The 27,465-nt window shown below is 49.3% G+C and overlaps 4 protein-coding genes and 1 long non-coding RNA gene across 7 annotated transcripts in view; 2 read left to right on the forward strand and 3 right to left on the reverse strand.

Moving 5' to 3' along the window:
• The window catches only part of ACIN1 (apoptotic chromatin condensation inducer 1), a 36,241-nt gene extending 35,991 nt beyond the window's left edge, over positions 1–250 (reverse strand). Inside the window, 1 exon segment of the mRNA XM_002807207.6 lies at positions 2–250. Within this exon segment, the coding sequence (XP_002807253.1) occupies positions 2–65 (64 nt within the window). The 5' untranslated portion in view covers positions 66–250.
• LOC128928791 (uncharacterized) overlaps positions 1–27,465 on the forward strand; it is a 38,542-nt gene that overhangs the window by 329 nt on the left and 10,748 nt on the right. For both annotated transcript variants that reach the window (XR_013521111.1, XR_013521110.1), the window contains exon 2: positions 9,104–9,166. This is a non-coding gene — a long non-coding RNA (uncharacterized LOC128928791). The remainder of the gene's footprint in view (positions 1–9,103; positions 9,167–27,465) is intronic.
• Positions 284–2,766, forward strand: C8H14orf119 (chromosome 8 C14orf119 homolog). 2 transcript variants are annotated; one of them, XM_009005766.3, is made up of 3 exons: positions 284–397; positions 869–964; positions 1,907–2,766. In XM_009005766.3, the coding sequence occupies exon 3, from the start codon at positions 1,908–1,910 to the stop codon at positions 2,331–2,333; it is 426 nt and encodes a 141-aa protein (XP_009004014.1). In that variant the 5' UTR covers positions 284–397; positions 869–964; position 1,907; the 3' UTR covers positions 2,334–2,766. The 2 variants fall into 2 exon arrangements, with proteins under 2 accessions (XP_009004014.1, XP_002753676.1); XM_002753630.4 differs by lacking the exon at positions 869–964.
• CIROP (ciliated left-right organizer metallopeptidase) lies at positions 3,407–9,885 on the reverse strand. The gene is made up of 14 exons (XM_054239802.2): positions 9,452–9,885; positions 9,235–9,328; positions 9,092–9,143; positions 8,167–8,310; positions 7,143–7,268; positions 6,848–6,932; positions 6,560–6,705; positions 6,308–6,482; positions 6,052–6,121; positions 5,878–5,974; positions 5,500–5,772; positions 5,056–5,285; positions 4,717–4,896; positions 3,407–3,742 (listed from the first exon to the last, which is right to left on the reverse strand). The coding sequence occupies exons 1-14, from the start codon at positions 9,864–9,866 to the stop codon at positions 3,535–3,537; spliced, it is 2,295 nt and encodes a 764-aa protein (XP_054095777.2). The 5' UTR covers positions 9,867–9,885; the 3' UTR covers positions 3,407–3,534.
• On the reverse strand, positions 23,033–24,753 carry CEBPE (CCAAT enhancer binding protein epsilon). Its single transcript, XM_002753631.5, has 2 exons — positions 24,099–24,753; positions 23,033–23,368 (listed from the first exon to the last, which is right to left on the reverse strand). Exons 1-2 carry the CDS (start codon positions 24,606–24,608, stop codon positions 23,033–23,035), a joined length of 846 nt encoding a protein of 281 aa, XP_002753677.1. The 5' UTR covers positions 24,609–24,753.

Below are 27,465 nucleotides of genomic sequence, written 5' to 3' on the forward strand. Positions count from 1 at the left end.
CCTCGATTACCACTCAGAACTTCCCGGGTTCCTCCGGATGTGCTCGGATATTTCCGTCTCCACATCGGCACCAATCAATTCTTTCCATCCGCCGTGCATCTCCCTTTTTCTCGCCCTGCTCTCAGGCTCGGTTTTCTTCGTCTTGCCGAAGTTTTGAATCGAATATATTCGGAAGCCCTCGACTCGGGCATAACCATAATCGGAGATATTCGTCTATCTCCGGACCCAGAGATGAGGCGCTGGGGCACCTGGGTGTTTGGGGCGGGTCCGAGGCCGGAAATGCGTGGGCTGCCGGGCTGGCCCAGCTTAGGGTTTTCAGGAAATATGGAAGTTGTGGCGGTTGGATTGTAAGGACTCTTGTGACAATCTTCGGGTGCCCTCCGAGAGAAAAGGGGAGGTAAGCGGGGTAGAAGTATCTCTGTGGGCCGGATCAGACTTGGTGTTTGCGGATTACCCTAATAGGGCAAGCCTCCTATTGCTTTACGCAAACAGCCTCTGCCCTCTGTCCTCTGAATCCCTGCCACTCCCATCTTAGGCTTTTTTGGGGGTGGGAGGGCAGAAATCGGAATTACCAGTTCCGTGGCCTGCAAAGTGGGCAAGAGGCAGCGCCGTTTCTTCGGACCCAGACTGTGAAGTGATTTATGACGCTGAACTTTAAGTTTACCTTGGAAGCCATGTTGCAAGATCCTGGAGAAGTTCTCCCATTCTCCGAAGAAGATAATAAGTTCCTTTGGAGTAACTGCTTCCTGTAGGGCAAGAACTGGAAAATGCAACCCTGAACTTTTTTGGTACTTGAACTAATTTAAATTGTTAATTTTTTTGTCATTTTTTTGGTCACTCTATTCTGCGTCACTCCGCTCTGACCCAGGCTGGAGTGCATGGTGTGGTCACGGCTCGCTGCAGCCTCAAATTCGTTGGTTCAGGTGATCTCCCACCTCAGCCTCCGGAGTAGCTAGGACTACAGGTGGGTGCCCCTACACCTAATTTTATTACTTTTTGTAGAAGTGAGGTTTTGTCATGTTGCACAGGCTGGTCTCGAACTCTTGGGGTCAAACGAGCCTCTCACCTTGGCCTCCTAAAGTGCTGGGATTACTTTGGGAGTGCATGAGCCACCTCGTCTGGCCCATACCGAATACTGAAGGCAATTGTTCAAATACATGGATTGTCATAAAATAGTGTAACACTTGTTAGATCTCTAAGCCAACAAACCGACTGGACTGTTATTTTAAGTCTTGAATAAACACCAGGCTTCTGGTTCTTCTACTGCTTTACCTAATTTTGAGCAAGGCCCTTATTCTGCTCTTTAATTTTTCCTGGTGCTTTACAGGAAATATAAGGAGGTAACGGATGTTATGAAGTTCTTGGCATATTTCAGAGGCTTATATGCACATTGAAGACTTTTTTTTATAATAAATAATGTTTTTTCTCCCCCCCCCAATGTTGATAGCTACAAAACAATTAGCTTCAGCCTTGACCAGCTGCAGGTATTAGATTTAAAAATGTGTGCTTTTTCATTTTGGAGAAGATGTGATGGACCAACATTAATCATTGTTTTTTTTCTTTACCCAACCTGGCATATAGCAGTAAGAGGGAGAGAATGAACACGAAATATAATTGGTTATTTTTAGGTTATTTATAAGAAAGATGGAGGGAGACAGTAGTTAGGGAAGATTGGGTTTGGAAAAGAAAAAAAGCAGGCAAATATGAAATGAAATTATTTTTGGTGATTTCTCTAACGTAGTTGGATGATAATCAAAATAAAGGACTCTTTGTTTTGGGTCCTTGAATTGGTATATAGTAATTTCTCTGTAGATGCTAATTGAGTGTGGTAAGATTTCTTGTTGCTTGAAAGTTGTATTTTTGTTGCTCTATCTGGAGCGTATATAACAGTGCTTTTATGTTTCAGGATGCCGCTGGAGTCACCTTCCTCTTCAATGCCACTATCCTGCCCGTCTCTCTTACCCTCAATACCACACAACACTAACCCTTCCCCTCCTCCAATGTCTTACATCACCTCCCAGGAGATGAAATGTATTCTTCACTGGTTTGCCAATTGGTCAGGTCCCCAGCGTGAACGTTTCCTAGAGGACCTGGTAGCTAAGGCAGTGCCAGGAAAATTACAGCCACTGCTGAATAGTTTGGAGCAGCTTAGTGTGTCTGGGGCAAACCGACCACCTTCTATCTTTGAATGCCAGCTACATCTTTGGGATCAGTGGTTTCGAGGCTGGGCTGAGCAGGAGCGCAATGAGTTTGTCAGACAGCTGGAGTTCAGTGAGCCAGACTTTGTGGCAAAATTTTACCAAGCAGTGGCTGCTACAGCTGGTAAGGACTGATAGGCATTCAGACCGAAGAAGATAACCATAGCTGAGCCAAGACTCTATGTCTATGTCCCAAGGCCATGACTCTACAATGAGAACTCAGTTCAAATGTGTCGTCATCTAAAGGACTGGAACTGGTATTCCAACCAACTGACTGAACTCATTGACCAGTACAGGCATAGTTGTTTCAACACTAATAGCATGTCAACTGGACTCCTACTTGTAGATGTTATCAATCTAAGCAATCCAGCTCATCGGTCTACTAGTTTGCTTCTTTTCAAGAGATATCAAATCTTCAAGAATTTGATGGCTTCTTCTGCAGCTATAACCAAAAGGAACCTACACATTGTAACTCAAGCCCACTGCTGGCTTATGAAGTGTGTAAAATGGGACCCTCCTTCCCCAGAAATAAGACAGGACAATAAAAGGTGGTATTTTTATACTTTAACTGGATTCCATTGTCTGCTTTTACCGCTCTTACCAGATTCTAGTGTAATTGTGCGATATCTAAACCATTAGCTTTCCTGGTGATGATTTAATAAAATTATGAAAAATCAGGAGAGGGAGATAATTAGTTACTTCCTCCTCCACACTGTTTGAATCCAAATAGCAGTGACTTTTTTTTTGAGAGATGGGTTGTCACTCAAGTTTGGAGTGCAGTGGCGTGATCATCAGTGAGTGTGAGATCATTGTAACCTCAAACTAGGGTCAAGTAATCTTTCTGCCTCAGTCTCCTGAGTAGCTAGGACTGCAGGCACGCACCACCATACCTGGCTAATTCTTAAATTATTTTGTAGATATGAGGGTCTTGCTATGTTGCCTAATCTGGTCTGGAATTGCTGGCCTCAAGCAATCCATTCTCACCTTGGCCTCCCAAAGTGCTGGGGTTACAGACATGAACCATCATACCTGACTTTTTCTAAAGCATATGTATGTGATATTCTTGGAACTGGTAGCAGGCCTGTTCTGTAAGTTTGCTTTACAACAATATGAAAATAAGTGACACTACTGGTTGAACAGTTTATTTTTGTACCAGAATAAAGAATGAATCTTTAGAACTGTAAAACACCATTTTTTCATTGCCAGGCTGTGTAAAATTGATATTGGGGAAAGAGGCATTACAAAGAAAGTAGGACTTAAGTATACACAGTAGATTTTCCGTTCAGTTGCCTTCCAAGAAATTATTCTCTTCCTTACCCCCATCGTGTTTTGGACATCACACCTCCCTTATTCCTCTAACTGGGACCCTTGTGCCATGGAGCTCTGGTGAATGGCAAGAGGCAGATGGCCTCACAGGAAGAGTGGATGTTTTCTGGTAGGCTATGGTTCCCAGTATACCCACCAGGATTAGCAGCATTAGGCAGAGTACCATGGACAGCCTTAGGTGGGTCATGGAGGGATTATGGTCTGAAGTAACCAGCAACCTAGGAACATAAAGGTAATATCTGGCCTGGAATAATGCCTTTTTTTTTTTTTTTTTGAGACAAGATCTTGGTCTGTTGCCCAGGCTAGAGTGCAGTGATGTAATCTTGACTCACTGCAACTTACGCCTCCCAGGATCAAATTGTTCTCCTGCCTCAGCCTCCCGAGTAGCTGGGACTATAGGTGCATGTCACACCACTATGGCCGACTAAGGGGCTTTACCCTTATAAATAGAACTCATGAAACCCTGTCTCATCCAAGTGTTAAGATAAACAGGAAATAATTAAGAGGGACTATAGAACCTGAAAGTAGGGATAAGATCACAATCTAAGTCTTCTAGCATCTTAAATTATTAGAAGAAGACCTAACTTAGCAGCGAGGAAAGTAGCTTAAGGAAGGAGTCAGTCTATGGTCTTTAGGTAGCTAGACACAATCCCTGAGCAGTGCTTAAGAAAGGAAGGGAGCTGGGAGCAGTGGCAGTGGCTCACACCTGAAATCCCAGCACTTTGGGAGGCAGAGGCGGGTAGATTGCTTTAGCTCAGGGGTCCGAGACGAGCCTGGGCAACATGGCAAAACCTTGTCTCTACAAAAAATACAAAAATTACCTGGGCATGGTGGTGTGCACCTGTAGTACCAGCTACTCGAGAGGCTGTTATAGGGGAATCACTTGAGCCTAAGGAGGTCGAGGCCACAGTGAGCTGAGATCACCCCACTGCATTCCAGCCTAGGTGACAGAGCAAGACCCTATCTCAAAAAAAGAGGTGAGGGGGACTAAGATCCCTGTGTCCTAGAGATGGGAGAGTGTGTTATTGTACGGGAGTCAGGAGTCAGGTAGTGATCATGTTAGCTAGGGATCTTTGTTCTCTAAAACACATAACTCTGTCTAGGACAATATACACACAAGTGAGTGCTTAATTAATTTCAAACACCTGGACTCCATGGATTTGAAAGAAAAGTACTTGGAATATTATCTTACTTGCTGGGTTCTGTGGTGAAGTTGGCTCCGCCATAATACACTTCTAGGGGTTGTTTCTGGAGAGTCAGAGTCAGGGCCCTGTGCAGCATGGCAACTGAAGGCCCTTGGCAGCCAGGGGACTTCCACATATGTACAGTAAACACCAAGCTAGTGGTAACTGATGGGCTGTGGAAATAGCACCTAAATGGACATTTGGATCTTTTAATAGAGGTATAGTTCCTGGTAGAGTATATCTCATGAAACAGATGCAGGCTTAAGAAGGGGATAAGTCTTCAGAGGAGACTTATAAAGAACTTAGGGATTCTCCTTGGCCCATTGTATAAATACTCAAGCTTTTACCTGCCAGTGCCACCTCTGCTTGCCAAAGCCTGCAGTACTGCTTCAGCCAGCTCTTCTTGCTGTTCCTTCCCCAGGGAGTGGCCTGGAGGCCCAGTTAATTCTAAAGAGAGCTGGAATATCGGATCTGGGGTTGAAAGACTCACAGGTGGGGAAGTAACAGCCTTGATATCTTCATTAGTGTGACACAACCGACCCCGGGGACAGAAGAGAAGACCATAGTACCCAGGTATCTGCAAAGAAATATGTAGCAGGATGTAGTTTTGCCTTGATTATCTGCTCAGGTGTTCCTTCTAAAGAAAATGTATTCTACATCAGAGTCATGGACTCAGTGGGTACTTAGGAGAAATGTATGCACATCAAAACAGGTTGGACAGTACCTCCATACAAGTATTTCCCAACTCCTTTTTGCCAGTATGCCACAACTATTCCTTTTATGGTACCCACCTGAATAACCTTTCCTGGAAGGCATGGGACCCAAGGTGAACCTGCCACCTGCACCTTGTAAGCTTCCCTCCCTGTGCATTGATGTAAGTAGCAGCGTCCAGTGAGCTCTGCTTCCTTGAGGTGTGGAATAAGAGAAGGATGCCTGGTCTTATCCCCAGGGAGCAGCTGTGAAGTGAGGTTGGCAAAGAAGCAACGGCTCTGGGGATGGTAGATCTCCCCATGGGGATTCTCCACCCCAGCAGGGAATCCATTTTCCTTCTTCCAGCATTCACTCTGAAGGGCAGGTCAGAAGGTAAAACAGTGTTTGTTCTGATGCCTTTGAAGTTGACTGCCTTCCAGACCCACTCAGTTCCATTGTCTGCTCTCTTGTCTACTCACCCCATTGGCTAAGGGCTTGTACATGCGGCAGCCTTCCATCATGGGGTCTGAGGAGCAGCTTCCCTTGTCCAGGTGCAGGTAGTGGCAGCCCAGTCCACTGTGTGGAAGGGGATGATAGAGTAACACTAGGATCACTGACAGCCGTACAGTCCCCTAACCACTTAGCACACACACCTGCCAGTACAGAAGTAGTCTGAGGAGCCAGTCCCACATGTGGTCACCAATCCAAATTCCAGGCCAGATCCTGCTTGAGAGATGAGAGAGGAAGGAAAGAAAGCCCTCAACAAAGGAAGCCCAAACATCTTTCAGCACCAGCTATGCTCATAGCTTCAATTATACCTCAGCAGCAGACACCCCTCCAGCTCTCCCACTTCTCCCAGAGCTGACTTGGGTCATGAGTACCCCTTTGCATGTTTCCCTTACTTCTCACCCTGGCCCCACAACAGCTCCTCTGCAGCGCTGTGGTTGACCTGGTACCAGCCTGAGTCTTCGAAGGCAGCAAGGGTGATTGGGTCGAGTCGAGTGCGCTGAGCTCCATCAAAGGTAGCAGTCATTAAAGAACCCTGGAGTAGTCTGGCCTCCCAGTGCGAGGACAAAGGGCCCTCCTGGACAAGGTGGCAGATAGCTGGTTGTTAGCTGGCTCCTCCTTTCTTCCATCACCCCTAGGTGTTCTTATTCTCACCTCTTCTTCTAAGGGAACACCCAGTGAAGCCCCCGGCACTCCCAGGTGTTTGGCCAGGCTGAGGCTAGCAGCTGGGGTGGTGAGAAGCTGTTGTCCCCATTCATCTTGCCTTGTCACTTGTTGCCTTATAGAACAGTTCTCTCTAACTGAGTACAGAAAGGGAAGAAGGCAATATGAGGAGAAGAAAACGAGGAAGGGTGGAGTAAAATTGGAAGGAAGGAGGTTATAGTATAGTGAATTCCCTCTGGTTGATTGTGGGGAGTCCTCAGCCTCATTCCTCTCATTTACCACTGAATCCTGAGGGGCAGTCTCGCCATTTCTTGAAGAGCTGTGCAGAGAAACCCAGAGCATGGAGCAATTCATGTACTGTGACCTAAGGACAAATGACTACCCAGTAAGGGGGCCACATTTGCAGCAGGATTGATCAAACACTATAACCCCTCTGCCCAATCAGCTCTTCCAAGAGCTTGAGGCACCTTCTATTCCATCCTCTGTAGGTTCTTCCACTTTATGAGAAGCTGAGTAACCTGGCCCCCCTATCCCGCAACCTGTTTGCTTCTCCTAGTCATCATGCAGCAGTCACCATGACGATGTCACTGTGGCTGAGGCTGGGGCTGGTGAGATGTTGGGCACAGTAGACAATGGTGCCAGCAAGGGGCCTGTCTTCTGAGTCCAGCTGGCAGCAGGCAGCATAGGCTATGACAGAGGGCTGTGGATGGACCAGGACAAGGTAGGGGCAGAAAGGAGAAAAGCAGGGTAACACTGATAGAAGAAATCCCCTGAAAATGGAGGACCAGGGGACTCTGCAGAACTCTGCAGGAGTGGTATCAAGGGATGGCTGTGGGTGGAGGTAGCCTTTACCTGTACGTTACTAGCAATCCCTAAGTTATCCCAAATAAGCACAACGTTTTTGTTTTTGAGATGGAGTCTCACTCTTTTGTCCAGGCTGGAGTGTAGTGGTGCAGTCTCGGCTTGCTGCAACCTCCACCTCCTGGGTTCAAGTGATTCTCCTGCCTCAGCCTCCTGAGTAGCTGGGACTACAGGTGCACGCCACCACACCTGGCTACTTTTTGTATTTTTAGTAGATACAGGGTTTCACCATGTTGGCCAGGATCGTCTCAATCTTCTGACCTCATGATCTACCTGCCTCAGCCTTCCAAAGTGCTTGGATTACAGGTGTGAGCCACTGCACCTGGCTGCCAGCAGAGCTTAATAAAAACTGCTTTGGCCAGATATGGTGGTTCATGCTTACAATCCTGGCACTTTGGGAAGTCCAGGTGGGCAGATTGCTTGAGTTTGAGACAGCCTGAGCAACATGGCAAAACCTGTCTCTACACAAAATAAAAAAATAAATTAGGTGGACATGGTGGTGCACTCCTATAATCCTAGCTACTCGGGAGGCTGAGATGGGAGGATCACCTGAGCCCAGGAGGTGGAGACTGCAGTGAGCTGTGATCGAGCCGTTGTACTCCAGCCTGGGCAACAGTCTCAAAACAAAAGTAAAATAAAACAAAACAGAAAAACTGCTTTTATGTTCTCTAACCCTACTCATGAGATTTAAGATTAGAGAGGCAGAACAGGGAAAGGAGATTTGATTTGAACCTCACCTCTTGGTGGCACTTGGAAGTGTGAGCAACCCGTACATATAGTAGAAAATCAGTGTTTTGGACCCCAGGTCCATCTGGCTGGACCAGTTGTGGGGGACCCTGCTCTGGCCACAAGGCATAACCATGAAGGTGGGCGTCAGGAATCTGGCAGGGAGTAAAATGTTGCATTAGCAGATAGGCTGGGATAGTAAGAAATTGGGTATGAGGGATAGGGGAGAATGAGTCTCTTTGGTCTGTTTTAGTGTTATCTAGGCAGCTGGCTAGAATACAGAGTTCTGCCTCTTTACCCCTAGTCTCTGATTTACTGAATTTTAGCAGGGAGAGGAGCTCAGGAATATACTTATATGTAGATGTGTGTGTGTATATATATATATATATTTTTTTTTTTTTTTTTTTCTTGAGAAGGAGTCTTGTACTGTCACCTGTGTCACCTGGGCTGGAGTGCAATGGCATGATCTTGGCTCACTTCAACCTCTGCCACCTGGGTTCAAGCGATTCTCCTGCCTCAGCATCCCGAGTAGCTGAGACTACAGGTTCCTGCCACCGTGCCTGGCTAATTTTTGTGTTTTTATTAAAGATGAAATTTCACCATATTGGCCAGGCTGGTCTCGAACTCCTGACCTTGTGATCCACCTGCCTCAGCCTCCTAAAGTGCAAGGATTACAGGCGTGAGCCACTGCACCCAGCCATCTACATTGTTAAGAAGCACATTCAGTAACTTGGATGCTGGTGGTCTTGAAATGGTTATGGCAGGCTGCAGATCTCCAGATCCTAGCTCAGGATCTCCAGCCTGCTCAGGATCCTGTCTTCCCTCCCCTTTTTCCGTGGTGTATTTATTTCTGGCTTTCCTCTCTTTACTGTCTCTCTGCATATCCCCCCAACCCCCCTTATTTTTTCAATATTTCAGTTGTTGATTCAATCTCACCTTTGTCCCTAGGCAACTCTCTCCTTTGTACCCTGGGTTCAAGAGGCTGCACCTACCAAGAATGAGTATCTGCAGGTGAGCTGAGGACATTTCTAGGTATCCCTGAAGAAGAATTACATACATTGTCAATGACATGAACTCACCTGTGGTAGTTTGGGGTATCTGGGTCTCCCCAGACAGCATGGCAGTACCGTGCAGCATCTCGACTCAGAAGCAGGGGTCCTTGCACTGGACGGACTTGACAAAAGGTCAGTTTCCCCTCTATACCTTAGAATTCCAGTTCTTTTTCTGGGTTGATCTTCCTCCCCTGGACCACTCTGCTCCTCAACCCTCCCTGATATCTCCTGTTCCCTCACTCACCTGCTAGGACAGCCTGGATTCGCTGAGTGGCCTCTCTCACTGCGGCCAGGGCTCGCGATCCCCCTCTTGTCCCTTCTTCCTCAGGATCCCAAGCTCCATCTGATATAGGATCTCCTAGATAGCAGGTTTGGATTCGTAGGGGTTGAGGATCATGGAAGCTAGGGAGGGTGAGGGAGGAAGAGCGATATTTCAGGGGGAGTGGGGAGAAAGGGGGCCTGAGAAGTCTCACAGACTTCTGTGTCTCATCATGTAGACATCGGCTTGTGGCAGTCCTGAGGAGTAGTGGCGGCAGCAGCAGCAGCAGCATCTCCCTTCTGTGTCTCTCCGTAGATACAGTCTGGAGCCTGTCTTCTGTCCCCTTTTTTCCTGGCTCACTGTTTCTGGCTTTCCTCTCTTTACTCTTTTTCCCCCGCATGCCCCTCACCACTCTTGCTTATTTTTTCAAGGTTTGAATGTTGTTGACTCAGTCTACAGTTCCCTGCTGTGAGGTCGGACATGAACCACAAAGGCCAAAGCCACCCTCTTCCAGGGGGGCCAGTGGTGGAGTGCTGGGGGAGGGGAAGTGTTATTCTGAGGCCTCAGCTAATCTTTCCAAAGAGGAGCCTGCCTTAGCCATGATGGAACCCTTTCCTTGTTTTTTGTTTGTTTTGTAGAGATGGAGTCTCACTATGTTGTCCAGGCTGGTCTCAAACTCCTGGCCTCAAGTGATCGTCCTGCTTCGGCCTCCCAAAGTGCTGAGGTTACAGGTGCAAGCCACTGTGCCTGGCTGGAAACTCTTTCCTAATCCTCTTCCATTCCTCATCCTATTTCTCTTGCCTTTCTGAGTAGAAAACCTCAGAACTGCCGGGTGTGGTGGCTCAAGCCTGTAATCCCAGCACTTTGGGAGGCCAAGGCGGGTGGATCACGAGGTCAAGAGATCGAGACCATCCTGGTCAACATGGTGAAACCCCGTCTCTACTAAAAATACAAAAAATTAGCTGGGCATGGTGGCGCATGCCTGTAATCCCAGCTACTCAGGATGCTGAGGCAGGAGAATTGCCTGAACCCAGGAGGCAGAGGTTGTGGTGAGCCGAGATTGCGCCATTGCACTCCAGCCTGGGTAACAAGAGCAAAATTCTGTCTCAAAAAAAAAGAAAACCTCAGAACCTTCACAGAAGTAGAAAGAAAATTGGTGTCGCCACAATAGGGGAAGCAGGTGATGGTATTCTTTGCTTTACTGTTGCCTGCTGGCCTCACTGGACATGAACAAACAAGGCTTCTGCATTTCACTAGCCCTGGTTTCAGAACTGGGTGGCCTCTAACTAAAGCACAAGACTTTTAGGCATCTCTTACATCCATGTAGGGCTCTTAGTGGGTGCTCAACAAATACATGTTAACTGACTGACACCTCCTATGAGAGGCTGTTGTGTTAGGTCTGTTAGACTTCACAGAAGCTGCTTATAGGTATGCAGAGGAGGGAAAAGAAACTGTTTTTTTTTTTGAAACTGAATTTTACTCTTGTCATCCAGGCTGGAATGCAATGGTACAATATTGGCTCACTGCAAACTCTGCCTCCTGGGTTCAAGCAGTTCTCCTACCTAAGCCTCCCAAGTAGCTGGGATTACAGGTGCATTCCACCTCATCTAGCTAATTTTTGTATTTTTAGTAGAGACAAGGTTTCACCATGTTGGCCAGGCTGGTCTCGAACTCCTGACCTCCTGCCTTGGCCTTCCGAAGTGCTGGGATTACAGGCTTGAGTAACTGCTGGCCAAGAAACTCTTAAAATGGACATTAATAGATGTTCAAAAATGTACTTAGGAACTCTCTTTGTTTTCTTTACTCAGGCTGTGCTTTCACATCCTGTTTCCTTTGCTTGAATACCCCTCCTCCCCTGCCTGCCTGGCTAATTCCTACCTTTTCGGTAATTACCCTTGGAAACCTTTCTTAATATCCCCAGCCCAAATTCCACACCTGCTGCATTGGGTGGGAAACCACCTCATAGGAGGGGCCTCTCCTCCCAGCTCCTAACAGAACACTGTCATCCTCTGTTGGAATTGTTGGCTTAGCAACTCTCCCTCCACATCCTAAAGTCCTTGCACGTAAGCCTGCTTCCTGTCTGTTTTTGTGCCCACACCACTCAGTACAGCCCTTAAGGCCTGGTCTTCAGTGTGTGGATGAAGACATAGGACCTAACCCTATTATTTAACTATTGAAGAAACAGCTGTCTTAAGGCAGTATATTTTAATAGCTAATTGGTGACAGACATGGACTAGAGTTTAGAGTAGGGCTACTGACTTCCTAAGGAGACTGGATTTTATACTTTCACATGCCAGAACTGTGGTTGAAACTACTGATTACAAGGGAGACACCTATTGGTGCTCAGAAACCATAACCCAAAATATGGCATTGACATGCTGAACTGAAGAAAAAGCCTCAAGGTCTCTCTGACCATCCCTATTGCCCCCATACACACACACCCACACCCCTCATCTCTCCCAAAGCACAGGCCCTATCTGCCTAAGATCCAGACCCAAAAAGGAAAGTTCTTTTTTCTTACCCTAAGACCAAGAATGTAACCACACCTGAACAAGCCTTTTCACTGTTAGAACTGTTTACAAGTTAATCTCTGTTCCCAGATCAATTCATTCTCCTGAGTAATCATTTATTGTTCCTCAACAGAATTCCTCTTTTTCACCCTACATCATAACCTGTTTTGCTAGGACCCAAGGCAGCATGCTTTTCTGTAACCTCAAGATGATATAACAGCTTCTGTACTTTATTTGGGGGTGGGCAGTTGTGTCTTCATTCTGAAGATTCTCATATATACATGCTAAGTAAAAGTGTATGCTTTTTCTCATATTACTCAATCTGTCTCATGTATGATTTTTCAGTGACCCTCCAGGGGCCCAGGGCCTTGGCTTTCACACACCCAAGCTCTGGAGGCAAACCCACTCTGCTACTTTTTTCTTTCTTTTTTTTTTTTTTTGAGACAGAGTCTCACTCTGTTGCCCAAGCTGGAGTACCGTGGCACAAACTCCGCTCACTGCAACCTCCGCCTCCCAGGTTCAAGCAATTCTCCTGCCTCAGACTCCTGAGTAGCTGGGACTGCAGGTGTGTGCCACCACACCTGGATAATTTTTGTTTTTAGTAGAGATGAGGTTTCACCATGTTGGTCAGGCTGGTCTCGAACTCCTGACCTCATAATCCACCCACCTCGGCCTCCCAAAGTGCTGGGATTATAGGCATGCGCCACTGTGCTCAGCACATCTGCCACTTTTTATCTATAGAAATGTGTGTGTACTTTGACCAAGTGCCTCAGGTTTCCCGTCTGTAAAATGAGGATGACTGTACTTTTGGGGTTGTTAATGAGAAGTAAGTGAATATTTGCAAAGCACTGAGAACAGTGTGTGGTTTATGGTATAACGCTAAACCAAGTAAAAAAAATACATATTATACACAGTGGCTCATGTCTGGAATCCCAGAACTTTGGGAGGCTTAGGTGGGATGATTGCTTTAGTCCAGGAGTTTGAGGCCAGTCTGGCCAATATAGGGAGACCCCCATCTCTTAAAAAAAAAAAAAAAAAAGAAGCCAGTTGTGGTGGTTCATGCCTGTAATCCCAGCATTTTGGGAGGCCGAGGTGGGTGGATCAGCTGAGGTCAGGAGTTCAAGACCAACCTGACTAAAATGGTGAAACCCTGTCTCTACTAAAAAAATATAAAACTTAGCTGGGCGTGGTGACGGGTGCCTGTAATCCCAGCTACTTGGGAGTCTGAGGCAGGAGAATTGCTTGAACCTGGGAGGCAGATGTTTCAGTGAGCCAAGATCACACTGTTGCACTCCAGCCCAGGCAACAGAGTGAGAGAGACTCCATCTCAAAAAAAAAAAAAAGAATACATATTACAACCGGCCAGGCGTGGTGGCTCATGCCTGCTGTAATCCAAGCACTTTGGAGGCCAAGGCGGGCGGATCATCTGAGGTCGGGAGTTCAAGACCAGCCTGACCAACATGGTGAAAGCCGGTCTTTAAAAAAAAAAAAGAAGAATACATATTATATATATTGTAAATTCAGAGAAGAACTGTTATTTTATTATTTATTTACTTAAATTTATTATGTTATATTATACTATTTTGTTTTTTTGAGACATGCTCTCACTCTGTTCTCAAGTGGGAGTGCAGTGGCGCAGTCACAGCTCACTGTAGCTACAACCTCTTGGACTCAGGCAGTCCTCCCGCCCGAATCTCCCAAGTAGCTGGGACTCCAGGTATACACCACCATGACCAGCTAATTTTTGTATTTTTTGTAGAGATGGGGTTTCGCCATGTTGCCCAGGCTGGTCTTGAACTCCTAGGCTCAAGTGATCTGCCCAGCTTAGCCTCCCAGAGTGCTGAGATCACAGGCGTGAGCCACCATGCCTGGCATATTTTAAAAATTTATTTATTTTTGATATAGGGTCTTGCCTGGCTGGAGTTCAGTGGCATGATCATAGCTCGCTGCAGTCTCAAACTCCTAGGCTCAAGCCCTCATCCCACCTCAGCCTCCTGCAGGTGTGTGCTGCCATGCCTGGTTAATTTTTAAATTTTTGTAGAGACAGGGTCTTGCTGTGTTTTCCAAGCTGGTCTTGAACTCCTGGCCTGAAGTGATCCCCCAAAGCACTGGGATTACAGGTTTGAGCCACCACAGCTGGCCTGTTCTTTGATTATCAGCAAGTGTACAAATCTTTAGGGGACTCTTGATTTTTCCCTAAGGCAAACCTAGTCTTTTTCTCCAAGTGTCTTCTTTTTTTTGGGGTGGGGGGGAAATGGAGTCTTGCTCTGTCACCCAGGATGGAGTGTAGTGGCATGATCTCAGCTCACTACAACCTCCACCTCCAGGGTTCAAGTGATTCTCCTGCCTCAGCCTCCTGAGTAGCTGGGATTACAGGCGTGCACTACGATGCCTGGCTACTTTTGTATTTTTAGTAGAGACAGGGTTTTATCATGCTGGCCAGGCTAGTTTCAAACTCCTGACCTCAGGTGATCCACCCGCCTGGGCTTCCCAAAGTGCTGGGATTACAGGCATGAGCCACTGCGCCCAGCCTTTCCCCCAGATTTATTTTATTGTTTTAATAGTAGAAATGGGGTTTCTCCATGTTGATCAGGTTGGTCTTGAACTCCTGACCTCAGGTGATCCACCCACCTTGGCCTCCCAAAGTGCTGGGATTACAGGTGTGAGCCACTGTGCCAGGGCTTCCCCCAGATTTCGTAGGTTTTTCCCATCTGTCTGCAGCTCCTAATGCTCTGCTGCTCCCCTGTGGCCATACTGAGACAGGGTGTGCTCTGGCCACAATATGGGCGGGGATCTTAACTTCATACATGCAGGTGAAAGAACTTCATGAATTTTAATACATCCTTCCTGTCTTTTTTTTTTAAAAATTAAATTTTTAAATTTTTGAGACAGGATTTCCCTTTGTTACCCGTGCTGCTGTGCAGTGGTGCGATTATGGTTCACTGCAGCCTCAACCTGGGCTCAAGCGATCTTCCTGCCTCAGTCTCCCAAGTAACTGGGACCGCAGGTACATGCCATCATGCCCAGCTAATTTTTAATCTTTCCTCTCTTTATACTGCAAATTCTTCTTCATCTTTCAAGATCCAACCCAGAGGTTATCTGCTGGTTGAGAATTTTCTTTGCTCTCGCTAGTAGAGAGAGTTCTTAAATCTTCTGTTCTCCAACAGGATTTCTTTCACATCTTTGAAGTAGCTCTTATGTTATCCTGACATTTAGTTTTTGTATTTTTTTCCCCTGCTACATAGTGGGCAGGGGCTGAGTCTTATTTGTCTCTGCCTCTTTAAAAGGTATGAAGTAGGTGCAGGGCAATAGTGGAGGTAAGATGAAAATGAGGAAGGAGTAAGGAAGTAAAGGAAGAGTGAGAATAATACTCATTTTATGGGGCACACCTTTGTGCCTACACATTGTTCCAAGCACTTTAATTAGTTAATTAATTAATATTTATTTGAGACAGAGTCTCACTCTGTTGCCCAGGCTGGCATGTGGTGGTGTGATCTCAGGTCACTACAACCTCCACCTCCTGGGTTCAAGCAATTCTTCTGCCTCAGCCTCCCGAGTAGCTTGGATTACAGGCACATGCCACCATGCCCAGCTAATTTTTTTATTTTTAATAGAGATGGAGTTTCACCATATTGGCCAGGCTGGTCTCAAACTCCTGACTTCATGATCTGCCTACCTCGGCCTCTCAAAGTGCTGGGATTACAGGCATGAGCCACCATTTATTTATTTGAGTCACCGCATCCAGCCTATTTATTTATTTTTTGAGACGGAGTCTTGCTCTGTCACCCAGGCTGGAGTGCAATGGCTTGATCTCTTCTCACTGCAACCTCTGCCTCCTGGGTTCAAGTGATTCTACTGCTTCAGCCTTCCAAGTAGCTGGGATTACAGGCAGACACCACCACACTTTGCTAATTTTTGTATTTTTAGTAGAGATGGGGTTTTGCCGTGTTGCTCAGGCTGGTCTTGAACTCCTGAGCTCAAAGCGATCCACCAGCCTCAGCCTCCCAAACTGTTGGGATTACAGGCGTGAGCCACCGTGCCCAGCCCAAGCACTTTATACTCATGTAATTCTTTCAGCCACCTCATAAGGTAGGCATTATTATTATCCCAATTTTACAATCAAGGGACAGCAAAATTAGGCAATGTATAAGTGGCAGTGTAGGAGTTGAGCCAACATAGTTAGGCACCTGAGCACAGGCTTCCACCCATTGTGTAAACCTTCTCCAGTGTGTAGTGATGAGGAAGAGGATGAGGAGAAAAGAAGGTGATGAGGAGAGGATAGGGATAAGAAGAGAGGATGGAAGGATAAGAGAGGATGGGGTTAGACAAAAGAACAGAAGTTAGGATGGGATGAAGGGGAAAAAGGAGGTGTGGTGGTAGGAAATTAGGGATAAGGAAAGAGGATATTGATGAAGGTCTGGGTGGAGGTGAGAGAAATGTTGGCTGTGGAGAGAGGTTGGGAGGAGGTCTTAGCGGGGTCATCATTCACATGGATGCTCTCCCAGCAGGCTGGCCTCTCAGCTCCCTCGCCCTCTGTCTCTAACAGTCTCCTCCATTCCCCCTAGTGAGCCTCTCCGAGGGTCATACCCGGAGTCTTATCACCACCAGAAACTGCAGCACCTATGAAATAACGAAATCCAACATCCCACTCTGATAGAATCTCCTTTCCTTATGGTTGGTTTGCTCAAGCTGGCTCCCAGCAGCTGTTCTATTAAGCTCATTGAGGAACCACAGCCCTTCCCATCTTCACATCTTGCCTTCTTTGCCCTAGGTTTCAGGCTTACCACTGCAACCCCCTTTTGTTAATGCCTTCAACTCCTCTTCCCTGTCTGTCCTTTCCATCTCACCTCCCTGGTTAAGTCCAAACCGTAGATGGACCTAATATTTGTCTTCTCCGCACTTGCTCTCAAGCATCTAAGGACCACAGGACTAAATCATCCCAGAGGACACGTTACTCTAAAGTGGTCATCATCAACTTCAGTTGGGCGCTCTCAAGTCAGAAATCTCAGCAATGAGCTCTCTCTTCTACCCTCACCAACTAGGATTTTATATCTTCAAACCTCCAGCCTCCCTTCCTGCTCAGTGACTTTTGGTTATCTTTTCCTTCATGGTGAAAATAAAAACCATAAGGTAGGAACAGCCCCAGCCCGCGACAAACCCATTTGTATTTGATTCGTTGACATCTCCTCTGTTTCTTGCTAAAAGAGAGGAGATGTCTTCTTCCCTTGGAAGGTCAGTTCTCCCTCTGATTCTCTGAATCCAATCTGAGGGAGCTCTGGTCTCAGCTTCTTCAAGCTTTTCTGCCTCTTCCCAGCATCTTGCCCTGCACCCCCAGCCTTCAGTCAGTGAATGGGAAGGATCTCCTTGGGAATCTTTTCATTTACTTTTCTCTCTGCTGGGAACTCCCACATTTTGCCAGATGAATTCCTACTTACCATTTAGATATCTGCTAATATGTTACTCCTTCAAAGAAGCCTTTGCCACCCTCACATTTAAATCAGGTACCCGTGTTAATATCTGCCATCAGTCACCCCTTTCCTTTTGCTAGATGATGATGCCCACAACTTGTTTGTGGTCTTATGTTTGTCACCCTCACTCATCTATAAACCCCCAAAGGGCAGGGACTATTCTCCTTATGCATCCTATAGCTTCTATAACAAACTACTTGGCCTCAAGTAGGTGTTTAGTATGTATTTTTTGAGCAAATGAATGAGTGAATGAATGTGGTGAGAAGGTAGGAGGGAGGTGAGAGATTGGAAGGGTGAGGATAGAAGATAGAAGGTGAGTAGATGGAGAGTGAGGAGAGGATGGTAATGAGGACAGTGTGCGTAGGTGAGGTTGGGGATGGAAGGGAGAAGGGGTAAGGGGAGGACCAAAGAGAAGGGGATCTTTGCACTGGACCTCAGTAAGGCTTCCAGACCCCGAGTGGGCTTCCAGGAGCTCTGTCTCTTGGGGCCATGCTGCCTGTGAGGTTTGAAGGCAGGGCTGGAGGGCGGAGCTAAGCTTTATCTTAGGGTGCAGCCCTAACCTCAGATGGTGACAGAGCTGGAGTCAGCAGGGGTTTTGCAAACCGTCCCGATTGCAGCAGTCCAGCAGTCTCACTGGGGACGAGTGGGTGGGGCCTGAGCTTATCTCCCGAGTGCAGTCCTAACCTCAGATGGTGACAAAGCGGGAGCTAGAAGGCATTTTGCAAACCGTCCCGATTGCAGCAGGGTTGGATAGCCCGGCCAGGGGTGACAGCACTAGCTGTGGGGGGCAATAGGGGTTTGGACAGTTTAAGACCCCAGGATGAAGCTTAGATCGTGGGGATAGATCCATTCTATGTGTGGCTTGCCTCTACCTACCCCCAGAGCCCTGTTTCTTCTAAAAGGGAAGAGAACCTAAGGGAAAAAAAATCTAGTCTGTCCCTGGATGTAAAATAAATAAATAAATAAATAGTAAAAGGGAAGCATGAGGCTACAGCTCTGCCATGGGTCTCTCCCTGCCCCTTCCTGGGCCCTGGGACCTTTCCGCTGCTCTCTGAAGTCAGAATTGACGGCCATTTTGATGAAGTTAAATTGCAGCCATTTTCCTCTGAAAACCCCCCACCCTCTCCCTGTGGGGAGAATTTCTCACGTGCCACTGAGGTTTTTAGTCCAGGCCAGGCCTGCTTATGGAAGCAGCTGACCGAGGCCAGCTGGGGGTTCTGTCCAGCTTGGGCCACTCCCACTTTGGAGCAGCCTATACTGAGTCTTGGGCAGAGGAGTCTGCCTGCGGGGGCTGGTGGTGCTGATGGGAAGTGACTGGCCTGTCCAAGAGGAGATGTACAGGTCCTCAGCCAGCCCTGCCTATTGTCGCCTCAGCCTCTCCTGAATTGCCCCCTTCATCCCATAGTCCCTTCACTGGCTTGGAGCAGGGTAGCGGGTGGAGGTGAAGAGGCCCTTTTCCACCCACAACCCCAACCGGGATCTTGCAACACTGGGATGGGGGCCCTGGGGACCCAGGCGTGTGGCAATCTGTGTAGAGGGGTGGGGAGGTGTGCACCGAGCAGTGGGGGCAGCTTTCACAAGCCACTGCCGCCGGCTGACCTTGGCAGACTCACCTTGGGCAGCTTCCTCCCTCTGCAGTGTCTCCCCACAGTCTGCCTTCCCCTCTGCAGCTTCCCTGTGGCCTAAGATCCTGTCTCTCAGCTCCAAATTCTCATTCTGCTCCCTAGTTCTGCTCTGCAAAGAAAAGTGGGCATGAGCTGTCTGTGGGTGCTAAAGCAATAGGACTGAATGTGTGCGTTGTTTGGACCTTGATGTGCTGCTTTTCAAACGATATTGAGTCCCTGGTCCTGGCACCTTTCCCCAGGCAGGGTTTGGCTAGCTGCTCTTCCCCGGGCTCCTTTCTGCCATCTCCTTCCCCAGTGGTGACAACCTTGCTGTGGTGAAGGTGACAGGAGGACTAAGGGGCAGGGAAGGTGAATCCAGGGGCAATGAGAACCCTGCTCTCCACCTCCCCCAGCTTCTTAGGCACCGTCCTCCTTGTCAGAGGGAATGAAAAGAGTCATGTGCAACCCCTGCAGCCTCATTCTGGAGGGAAGGTGGTGCATCTTTTTCTTGCTTATCCTCTCCTTCCTCCTTTCATTCAGCAGCCATTCCTGGCTGAGTACTGAGTATCCATGAGGAGAGCATAGCATAGAGTAGAGACACAGATACCACTTTTTCTTGGTCACCTTAGGGCTTTTGCCTTTACTTTTCACTCTGTTCACCCTTACACTAGAAGACACACCTACCTCCTTCTCAAAAATTTTCAAGTTTCAACTGAAATGTCACTTCCTCATGGAGACCTTCCTTGGTCACCCAAGCTAAAGTAGCCTCCCTACCTGTTGGTTTCTTTGGTTTTCCCAGTCCAGTGGTATATTCCCCAGTGGGGAATGGACTTAGCAGGAGAAGCTAATGAAGGTGCTATATGAAGATGTGAACCAGCAGTATTCAGGGAAAGTTCCTGGAGTGGTGAAGTCTCCTGGGCTAGCCCAGCAGGGGGGCCAGGAATCCTTTGGGAAGACACTGTGGAGAGGGCTGCTCAGCAGTCACTCCCCTGACAGTCTCACCCTCACCCCTTGGGAAGCTGTTTGATGGAGGGAGACATCTCCCTGGGGACTGCAAAGGGTGATGAAGGGTGGAGAGGATTCTGGAGGGGCAAAGGAAGACATTCAGCACATTTGTTTATTGACTTTTTCTTCCTACTCCTTCTGCTGAGAACTTGTCTCATTCCCAGAGAAGATACTCAACAAATACTTGTTGAATAAGTTATGTTGGCCAAAACAAGTTGAGGTTAGTTGAAAGCCTCCTTCAGGAAGCTTACCCTCTGACTCTGACTCATCCCCCCTGGAATATGATCTAATGCAAAGGACTGGGATGTGCTCCGCTGCTGCACGTCATGCTGGGATCACAGCGGTAAGATGGGGATGTGACTCCCGCAGACTGGGTGCCAGTCAGGAAGCCTCCGCTAGGCACAGGCCCTGAGGACCTGATGGGGCGGGCCGGGGGCTTGAGAGGGGATACAGTTCAGAGCTATGGGAACAAAGCCTGGGCTTGATGCTGAAGCAACCCGGGTCCCATCACTCAGAACCTTGAAAGTAAGTCAAGGGGCAGTGGTCTTGAGCTGAGAGGAGGAAATCCGGAGGTTGAGTCATTTACCATGTTCTGTACAAACCCCCCTTATGCAACCTATCCCCCTGGGCTGAAAGGAAGGTGTGAGGATTCTCCTAGGCACCCACAGAAACTGGCACCTCCCCGCTTCCGGACTCAGGAAGCTCCCATCAGTTCTTCCACTGAAGGTTCAGATCTGTCTAGCCAAACCAGACCTGGGGCCCGGACACCAGGGACACAGAGGTAGGATAGACTGTGCCTGAGAGACGCAGCGGCAAAGGCAGGAAAAGGACTGAGTCCTGGGCAAGGTAGACATGCTGCACACAGATGCCCGAGGTGTGAGAAGGCTCTACTGCTGGAGATTTGGAGAAGGGAGGTAGATCTGGGATGATCCAGATGCCAGTCTCTCGCCCTCTCAGAAAGTTATTCCTTGATGTCTGACTCACACTTTCCCAACACTGGCCTAGGAGAGACTTTAACAAGCCCTTAATCGGTACCCAGGTCCCTGACCCTGTTGGGCACTGTTCTTAATTAAATGTGATTCATGGGTGGGCGCTGTGGCTCACGTCTGTAATCCCAGCACTTTGGGAGGCTGAGGCAGGTGGATCATGAGGTCAGGAGTTCGAGACCAGCCTGACCAACATGGTAAAACCCTCTCTCAACTAAAAATACAAAAAAAAAAAAAGATTAGCTGGGCATGGTGGTGGGCGCCTGTAATACCAGCTACTTGGGAGGCTAAGGCAGGAGAATCGCTTGAACTTGGGCGTTGCACTCCAGCCTGGGTGACAGAGTGAGACTTCACCTCAAAAAAAAAGTAATTCATGTGACACTTGTACTGAGTATCCATGAGGAGAGCAGAGCGTAGAGTAGAGACATAGGCACCACATGCTGAGGCAGCGAAGGATCTCAGTGAGCATCAGGAGAAGCCTCTCATCCCCTCTGGCCCTCAACTGCTTTATCTGTAAGATGTGGCTCACCCTATCTTGCTGGTCTGACGACAGAGCCCACCAGATGATCTCTTGAGATCTCTTCCAGCACATCTTGAGATCTGTGATTTTATGGAGCTAATTTTGGTTCTGCCTCTAAACAATTATGTGACTCCAGGTCCCTTCCCCTCTTCGTGGCCTGTTTCCTTACCTGCCACATGAGAAGTTTAGATGAGATCTCGGAGGTTCTTTCAGTTCTGGCAAAATGGAGGAGTCATAAATATTCATGCTTATTACATGAAAGTTTTCTTTTTGTATGAATGTAACACTACAGGGTGGGTATGAATATTGCTACCATTTTGCAGATGAGAAAACTGAGGCGCAAAGAGAAGTAATGGCCCAAGGCTCACTGCTAGTAAGTAGCAGAGGAAGATTCAAACTGAGGCTCTTAATTGTATTGTTCCACTCTGTCTCTTAGGCTGTAGTCCGGTGCAAAAGAAAATGGTGCTTTGAATGAGGGGCTTCCCTGGAACAGGCAGCTGTCATGAGAAGTTTAGATGAGGTATCTGAGGTTAGAAGGAGATCTATGAGATCTGCTTCTCATTACCAGTGTTCTTATATGCAAATCTGGTCTCCACCTCTCTCTCAACGGACTCCTGTCCCATGCACTCAATTCTTGAGCTTTAGGGAACCAGAGCCCCAGGGGATGAGGGACAAAGGTGGAAATGTGTAGGTGGGAGCAGCGTGGAGAGGGTGTCCATTTGGTAGACGGAGGCTTTGGAAGTGGAGAGAAGAGATGGCGTACTGGGTCAAGGGACCACAAATATGGCAGAGCCATCAGGAATTTTCCCAGGGTCACCTGGGGCAGGAGCTTCTAGACCCATTTCTCAAGGTAAGAGAGAGTAAGCCTGGGACCACCAGACCTGCGCCTGAGGGACTGTGGTGCCCAGATCTCCCTACAAGCTGCAGACCTGTCAGCAGAGCATACAGAAGTCACTGCAGGTCCAGTGGGGGTGTTTTCAGCTCACAGAAGGGGGCGATGGGGATGTCAGGGAGAGAAGAGCAGAGTGACAGATACATGGCCTGGCTGTGTGGTGTGTTGGGGGCGGAATGCGGACAGCATGTCTGTGTTTCCACATATCTGTTTGGGCTTGGAAACAAGAGGTGCAGACCTGGCCACATGCATTCTGGTCCCAGGGTCCTCCACGCCACACACACAAACACACACACACACACACGCACGTGCACGCTCCATGTCCCCCCACGCACACTCCATGTCCCCCCACAGACTCCATGTCCTTTACCCCTCCACACACAGCCAACAGCCCCAACACCCAATCACAGCGCAACTTTATTCAGTCACATCATCATTATGCTGGGTCCTGCCCTTCCTTGTCACCCTGGTTGCCATTTGTCTGTGGTCTATGTCTCAGGGTTCTAGGCCCCCAGCAGGATGGGAGTCCCCAGAGTCAGGCTGGGCAAGGGAGCCTGGTGCCCACAGTCCACCAGCCAGGCTCAGCTGCAGCCCCCCACGCCCTTGATGAGGTTGGCCGCCTCAGGGATCTGGCGGAAGAGGTTGCGGAGGGTGTCTAGCTCCTGGGTGAGCTGCTCCACACGGCTGCGGAGGCGCTCGTTCTCTGCCATGTACTCCAGCACCTTCTGCTGTGTCTCCAGGATGCGCCTCTTGGCCTTGTCCCGGCTCTTGCGCACGGCGATGTTGTTGCGCTCCCGCCTCAGCCGGTACTCCAGACTGTCTTTGTTCACCGCCTTCTTGCCCTTGTGTAAGGGACCAGCCGGGGATGGCGCCTTCAGGATGGGGCTGCAGGGGGGTGCGGCAGTGGCCAAAGGGGCCTGGAGGGGAAGGCACAGAGAGACAGAGAGGTGAGGGCTGGCCAGGAGGCAGAGTGGAGGTTGGGTGGGAATCTCTGCAGCCAGGGCACATTTGCTACATCCGAGAAAAACAGGACTCAGAGCCGGCTCCTGTCTCTCAGGTCAAAACCATCATCGCCCTGCTTATGGGAGGTGGTAACCCAGATGCACAGGGTCCTCTGCTTGAGACCAAAACTCACTTTCATGTTCTCTTTTCTCTCTTTCTTTCTTTTTCTTTCTATCTTTCTCTCTCTCTCCCTTTCTTTCCTTCTTCCTTTTCTTGTAAACATAGAGTCTCGCTATGTTGCCCAGGCTGGTCTCTAACTCCTGGCTTTAAGCAGCCCTCCTGCTTTGGCCTCCCAAAGTGCTGGGATTACAGGCATGAGCCACCGCACCCAGTGTTCTCACACTTGCTGAGGACACTTTCTCTCAGTTTGTCTTGAATCTCCTGTATTATGGCCAGCAGACATTTCTTACAGAAGCAGGCGGCAGAGAAGCAAGAGGAGGGGGCATGGTGAGCAGCAGAGAGGCTGACGAAGGGGCGGGGAGGCCTGAGATCAAGGTAGGTCAGCTTGCCACAGGGTCTTTGGGACATAGTGGGGTTCAGGGTGGCACCAAGCCCAGACTCAGCAGCGTGAGCAGGGGCACAGGGTCCGTCCATAGCAGCCTCTCCAGCCCCAGGCAGGAGGGAGGAGGGCTGGTCGGCTCTTACCTTGAGAATGCGCAGAGGCTGGCCAGGTGCTGCCAGGGTTGGGGGCAGGTGCATGGCTGTCTGCCCACAGTGTGCCACTTGGTACTGCAGGGGATTGTAGCTGCCTCGGCTGGCGGCTCGGCTGCCCTCAGGCCCCCGGGGCTCCTCCTTTACCGCCACTGCCCTGGGGTCATAGCTCCCTGGGCTGCTGTAGATGCCAGGCCCCAGTGCCTTCCTGTCTGGGCCGAAGGTATGTGGGGGGTAGGCAAAGGGCCGAGGGTCAGGTGGAAGGTAGTGGGAGAAGGCAGGGGTTCCGGGGCCCTTGAGACTTCTGGTCTCAGGCGCTGGCTTCACGGCAAACAGATCGGAGAGAAGCTGCTCTTCCCCAGACTCGATGTAGGCAGAGAGGTCAATGGAGGCCTCATGCTCACACATGTCCCCCAGCTCCCCGGGCCCAGCTCGGCCCCCTGAGAACTCAAGTGGCTGCTGGCCACCCCGGGGCTCACACTCGTAGTAGGTCCCGTGGGACATGGCCGGCCCGCCCCCTTGGCTCCCCGCCCCCACCTGCTCTCGAGGCAACCCTTGGGGTGCTCAGGCTGTCCTCTCTCTACGTCCTCCTGCCCTGGGCCTGCCCTCTCTCTACCTCCTGCCCTAGACCTGCCCTCTGCAGTCTCCTGTCATCCACTCCTGTGTGGCCTCTCTCCACCCTCTGCTCTGCTTCCTTTTCCTTCCTCTGTAGTCAATGCCTATCTTCTCTTCCCTTTTTTCCCCTCTCTCTCCTTGGGGTGACTCAGGGAGGGGCAGGACACACCCTAGAGGGAGAGATGTCAGCCTTAGAGAAAGGTGACTCCTGGCCTATTCCACAGTTGGGAACACTCCTTGGTCAGGGTCCAAGCCAGGGTTCTGGAGATGCCCGAAGCTGATGCTTCCCAGGGAACTCCAAATCCTTGCTGAGGGCAACACCCTACTCTGAGCGTCCTCCTCCCTCCAACTTCAATAAAGTTCTGTGCAGAGGAGGTTCCAAATTAGAGTGAAGAGAGAAACCCCTCTTCCAGTGCTGACCCCCACATGGGTCTCAGCTCCTCCCTCAACACTCCTTCCTCTGGGTCTCCCCTCCTGCTGGGCTCCACCTACCCACAAGAGACAGTTTCTTTTGTAGCCCCACCTCCAGATCATTCTCTGGGTGCAGGCCAGGGGTTGTTTTTTGAGGGGTCTAGGGAGCAGTGACAGGTCCTAGGAACAAGCCATGCATGGGAGGCTGTGTGGTGCTCCAGAATATGCTCATTTGCTGGGTTTTTGCAGGGGCTGTGCAGTAGCCCAAACATTTGTGTTTCCAGCTCTGGCTACCTCTAGCTGCCTGACACAGTCCCTAACTCCCTGGGCTTGGCTGAAGCACCTGGTCAGGACTTGGGCCTTGCACCCCAGACCCAGGCAGGCTGCTGCCCTCGGAACAGACAGCCGTAATCCTCTGGTAGCTCTAGTTAATTTCTCTCTTCCAGCTGCTCTATGCCGCAAGAGGCTCAGGCTGGCCCTCACCCTGGGCCTGAGGCTCTGCCTCTGGTTTCCTGTACTCTGAGCTGCAGGGCTGAGGAGCTTGCTGCAGCTCGTTTGCTGTCTTTCCTTTTGCATGGCCACTCTCTGACCTCCAGCGCGTGTCTTTTGGGTCTACTTCCTCTTGTGAGGTTTGAGAAGCCTCTTATGTCATCACCTCTTCCTGGGGCTCTGTTTTAGGGTCTCCAGGAGAAGCCCATGGGTCCCTCTCTGCAATTCTTGTGCTGGCTCCCCTCTTCCCTTTTCTCTTTCCTGTGGGAACTCCCCCTACCTCCTTTCAGAGACACCTGCTGTGGCCCTGCTTTTACCTGTTGAATTTCATCTCCCAAAGGGATTGTAGGTCCAGTGGGGCGGGGGTGGGGGGGGTGGGCGGGGAACAAAAATGACACATAGAAATGTGTTACTGGCTTTTTAAAAAAGTATTTTTATTTGAGATGGAGTCTAACTCTGTCACATAGGCTGGAGTGCGATGGCATGATTTCCGCTCACTGCAACCTCTGCCTCCCAGGTTCAAATGATTCTCCTGCCTCAGCCTCCTGAGAAGCCGGGATTAGAGGCATGTGCCACCACACCTGGCTACTTTTTGTATTTTTAGTAGAGACGGGGTTTCACCATGTTGGCCAGGCTGGTCTTGAACACCTGACCTTGTGATCTGCTCACCTCCGCCTCCCAAAGTCCTGGGATCACAGGCGTGAGCCGCCATGCCCAGCAGTTACTGGCTGTTTTATGACCAGCAAGTGCTGTGGGTGCCCCAGGCGGGGCCAGAAGTTTTGGTAAGTTGGGACCAAGGGCTGAGTCACTGTGAGTGGGGCACAGTGGGACAAGTGCAGAGAGGATGTGTGTGGCATTGAACATTAAAATATTAAAAATGTGTATTCTGGTTAGCATATTCCTTCCATCCTTCCTACCCCCACACCTAGCCCAGATGCTCTCTGCATGACTTGAGACGTGGCCAGATATGCTTTCTCTGAAAGCACAAGGACCTGGTGTGGGGAGGCCTGCGTGCATCCCAGAGACAGATCTCAGGAATTAGGGGGATTTCTCCATTTCAGAGCTGAGCTCTCAGTTTGGTGGCAGTGCTTCTGTTGACCACCAGGTGGTAATATTGGCCCCAAAATTTTGGACTTGGAGTGCGGCTGAGGTCCAGACTCAGGTGGACAGCAGAGGGCAGCCTCTGCAAGCTGCTGCCAGGCTGGAAGGAAGAAGAGGAAACATGGCTGGGATGGGGGCTTGCAGCGCAGTTACAAGGAGAATGGGCAGCCTGGGTCCAAGGCCTTGTCTCCATGAGGAGAAATTCTGTCCCTTCCCCTACTTTGAGATAATGATAATGAATAGGCCTTTTGCTTTCTGACAAATTAATGCCATTTCAATCCTCGAACATACAGTTTTTCATGCTCTTTCCCTGTGAGTTATGCAGGAAGGTAGACAAGGCAGAGAGTATTTTTATTCCTACTCTGTAAACAAGGAAAACAAGCATGAGAGGCTGAGCTGCCCAAGGTCATCCGAGGAGGATGCCTGGTTCATCTCTGGCTGAAGGGATTGGAAGGGGTTGCTATGTGACTCAGAGAACTACCCTGTCCCTCATTTGGCCACCATGGGGACGGGAGTGGGGTGAAGAGGGGAGACTGCATCAGTAGCTTAGTGAACTGGGCACAGGAGAAAACGAGAGGTATGCAAATAGAGCCGCAGGAAATGAGAAAGTCAGCAGCTTCAGCCATGGTGAGATAAATCTCCACCCTGGCCTCCAGGCTAGTGCTGACGTTGCTGGCACACTGACCTCAGTGTTTCCCAGTAACAGGGGTTTGGCTGGGGCAGGGAGGGCTTTGGATATCAGGGC

The sequence above is a fragment of the Callithrix jacchus genome, chromosome 8 (assembly GCF_049354715.1).
Source record: "Callithrix jacchus isolate 240 chromosome 8, calJac240_pri, whole genome shotgun sequence".
In the NCBI taxonomy this organism is placed as follows: domain Eukaryota; kingdom Metazoa; phylum Chordata; class Mammalia; order Primates; family Cebidae; genus Callithrix; species Callithrix jacchus.

Coding starts and splice junctions, on each gene's coding strand:
- C8H14orf119 (XM_009005766.3), top strand. CDS start 1,908: ATGCCGCTGGAGTCACCTTCCTCTTCAATGCCACTATCCTGCCCGTCT.
- CIROP (XM_054239802.2), bottom strand. CDS start 9,866: ATGCGGGGGAAAAAGAGTAAAGAGAGGAAAGCCAGAAACAGTGAGCCA. Junction 6,483..6,559: donor GTGTTCCCTTAGAAGAAGAG/GTGAGAATAAGA, acceptor CACCTTGTCCAG/GAGGGCCCTTTGTCCTCGCA. Junction 6,122..6,307: donor GGAGCTGTTGTGGGGCCAGG/GTGAGAAGTAAG, acceptor TCTCTCAAGCAG/GATCTGGCCTGGAATTTGGA.
- CEBPE (XM_002753631.5), bottom strand. CDS start 24,608: ATGTCCCACGGGACCTACTACGAGTGTGAGCCCCGGGGTGGCCAGCAG. Junction 23,369..24,098: donor AGCCTCTGCGCATTCTCAAG/GTAAGAGCCGAC, acceptor CTTCCCCTCCAG/GCCCCTTTGGCCACTGCCGC.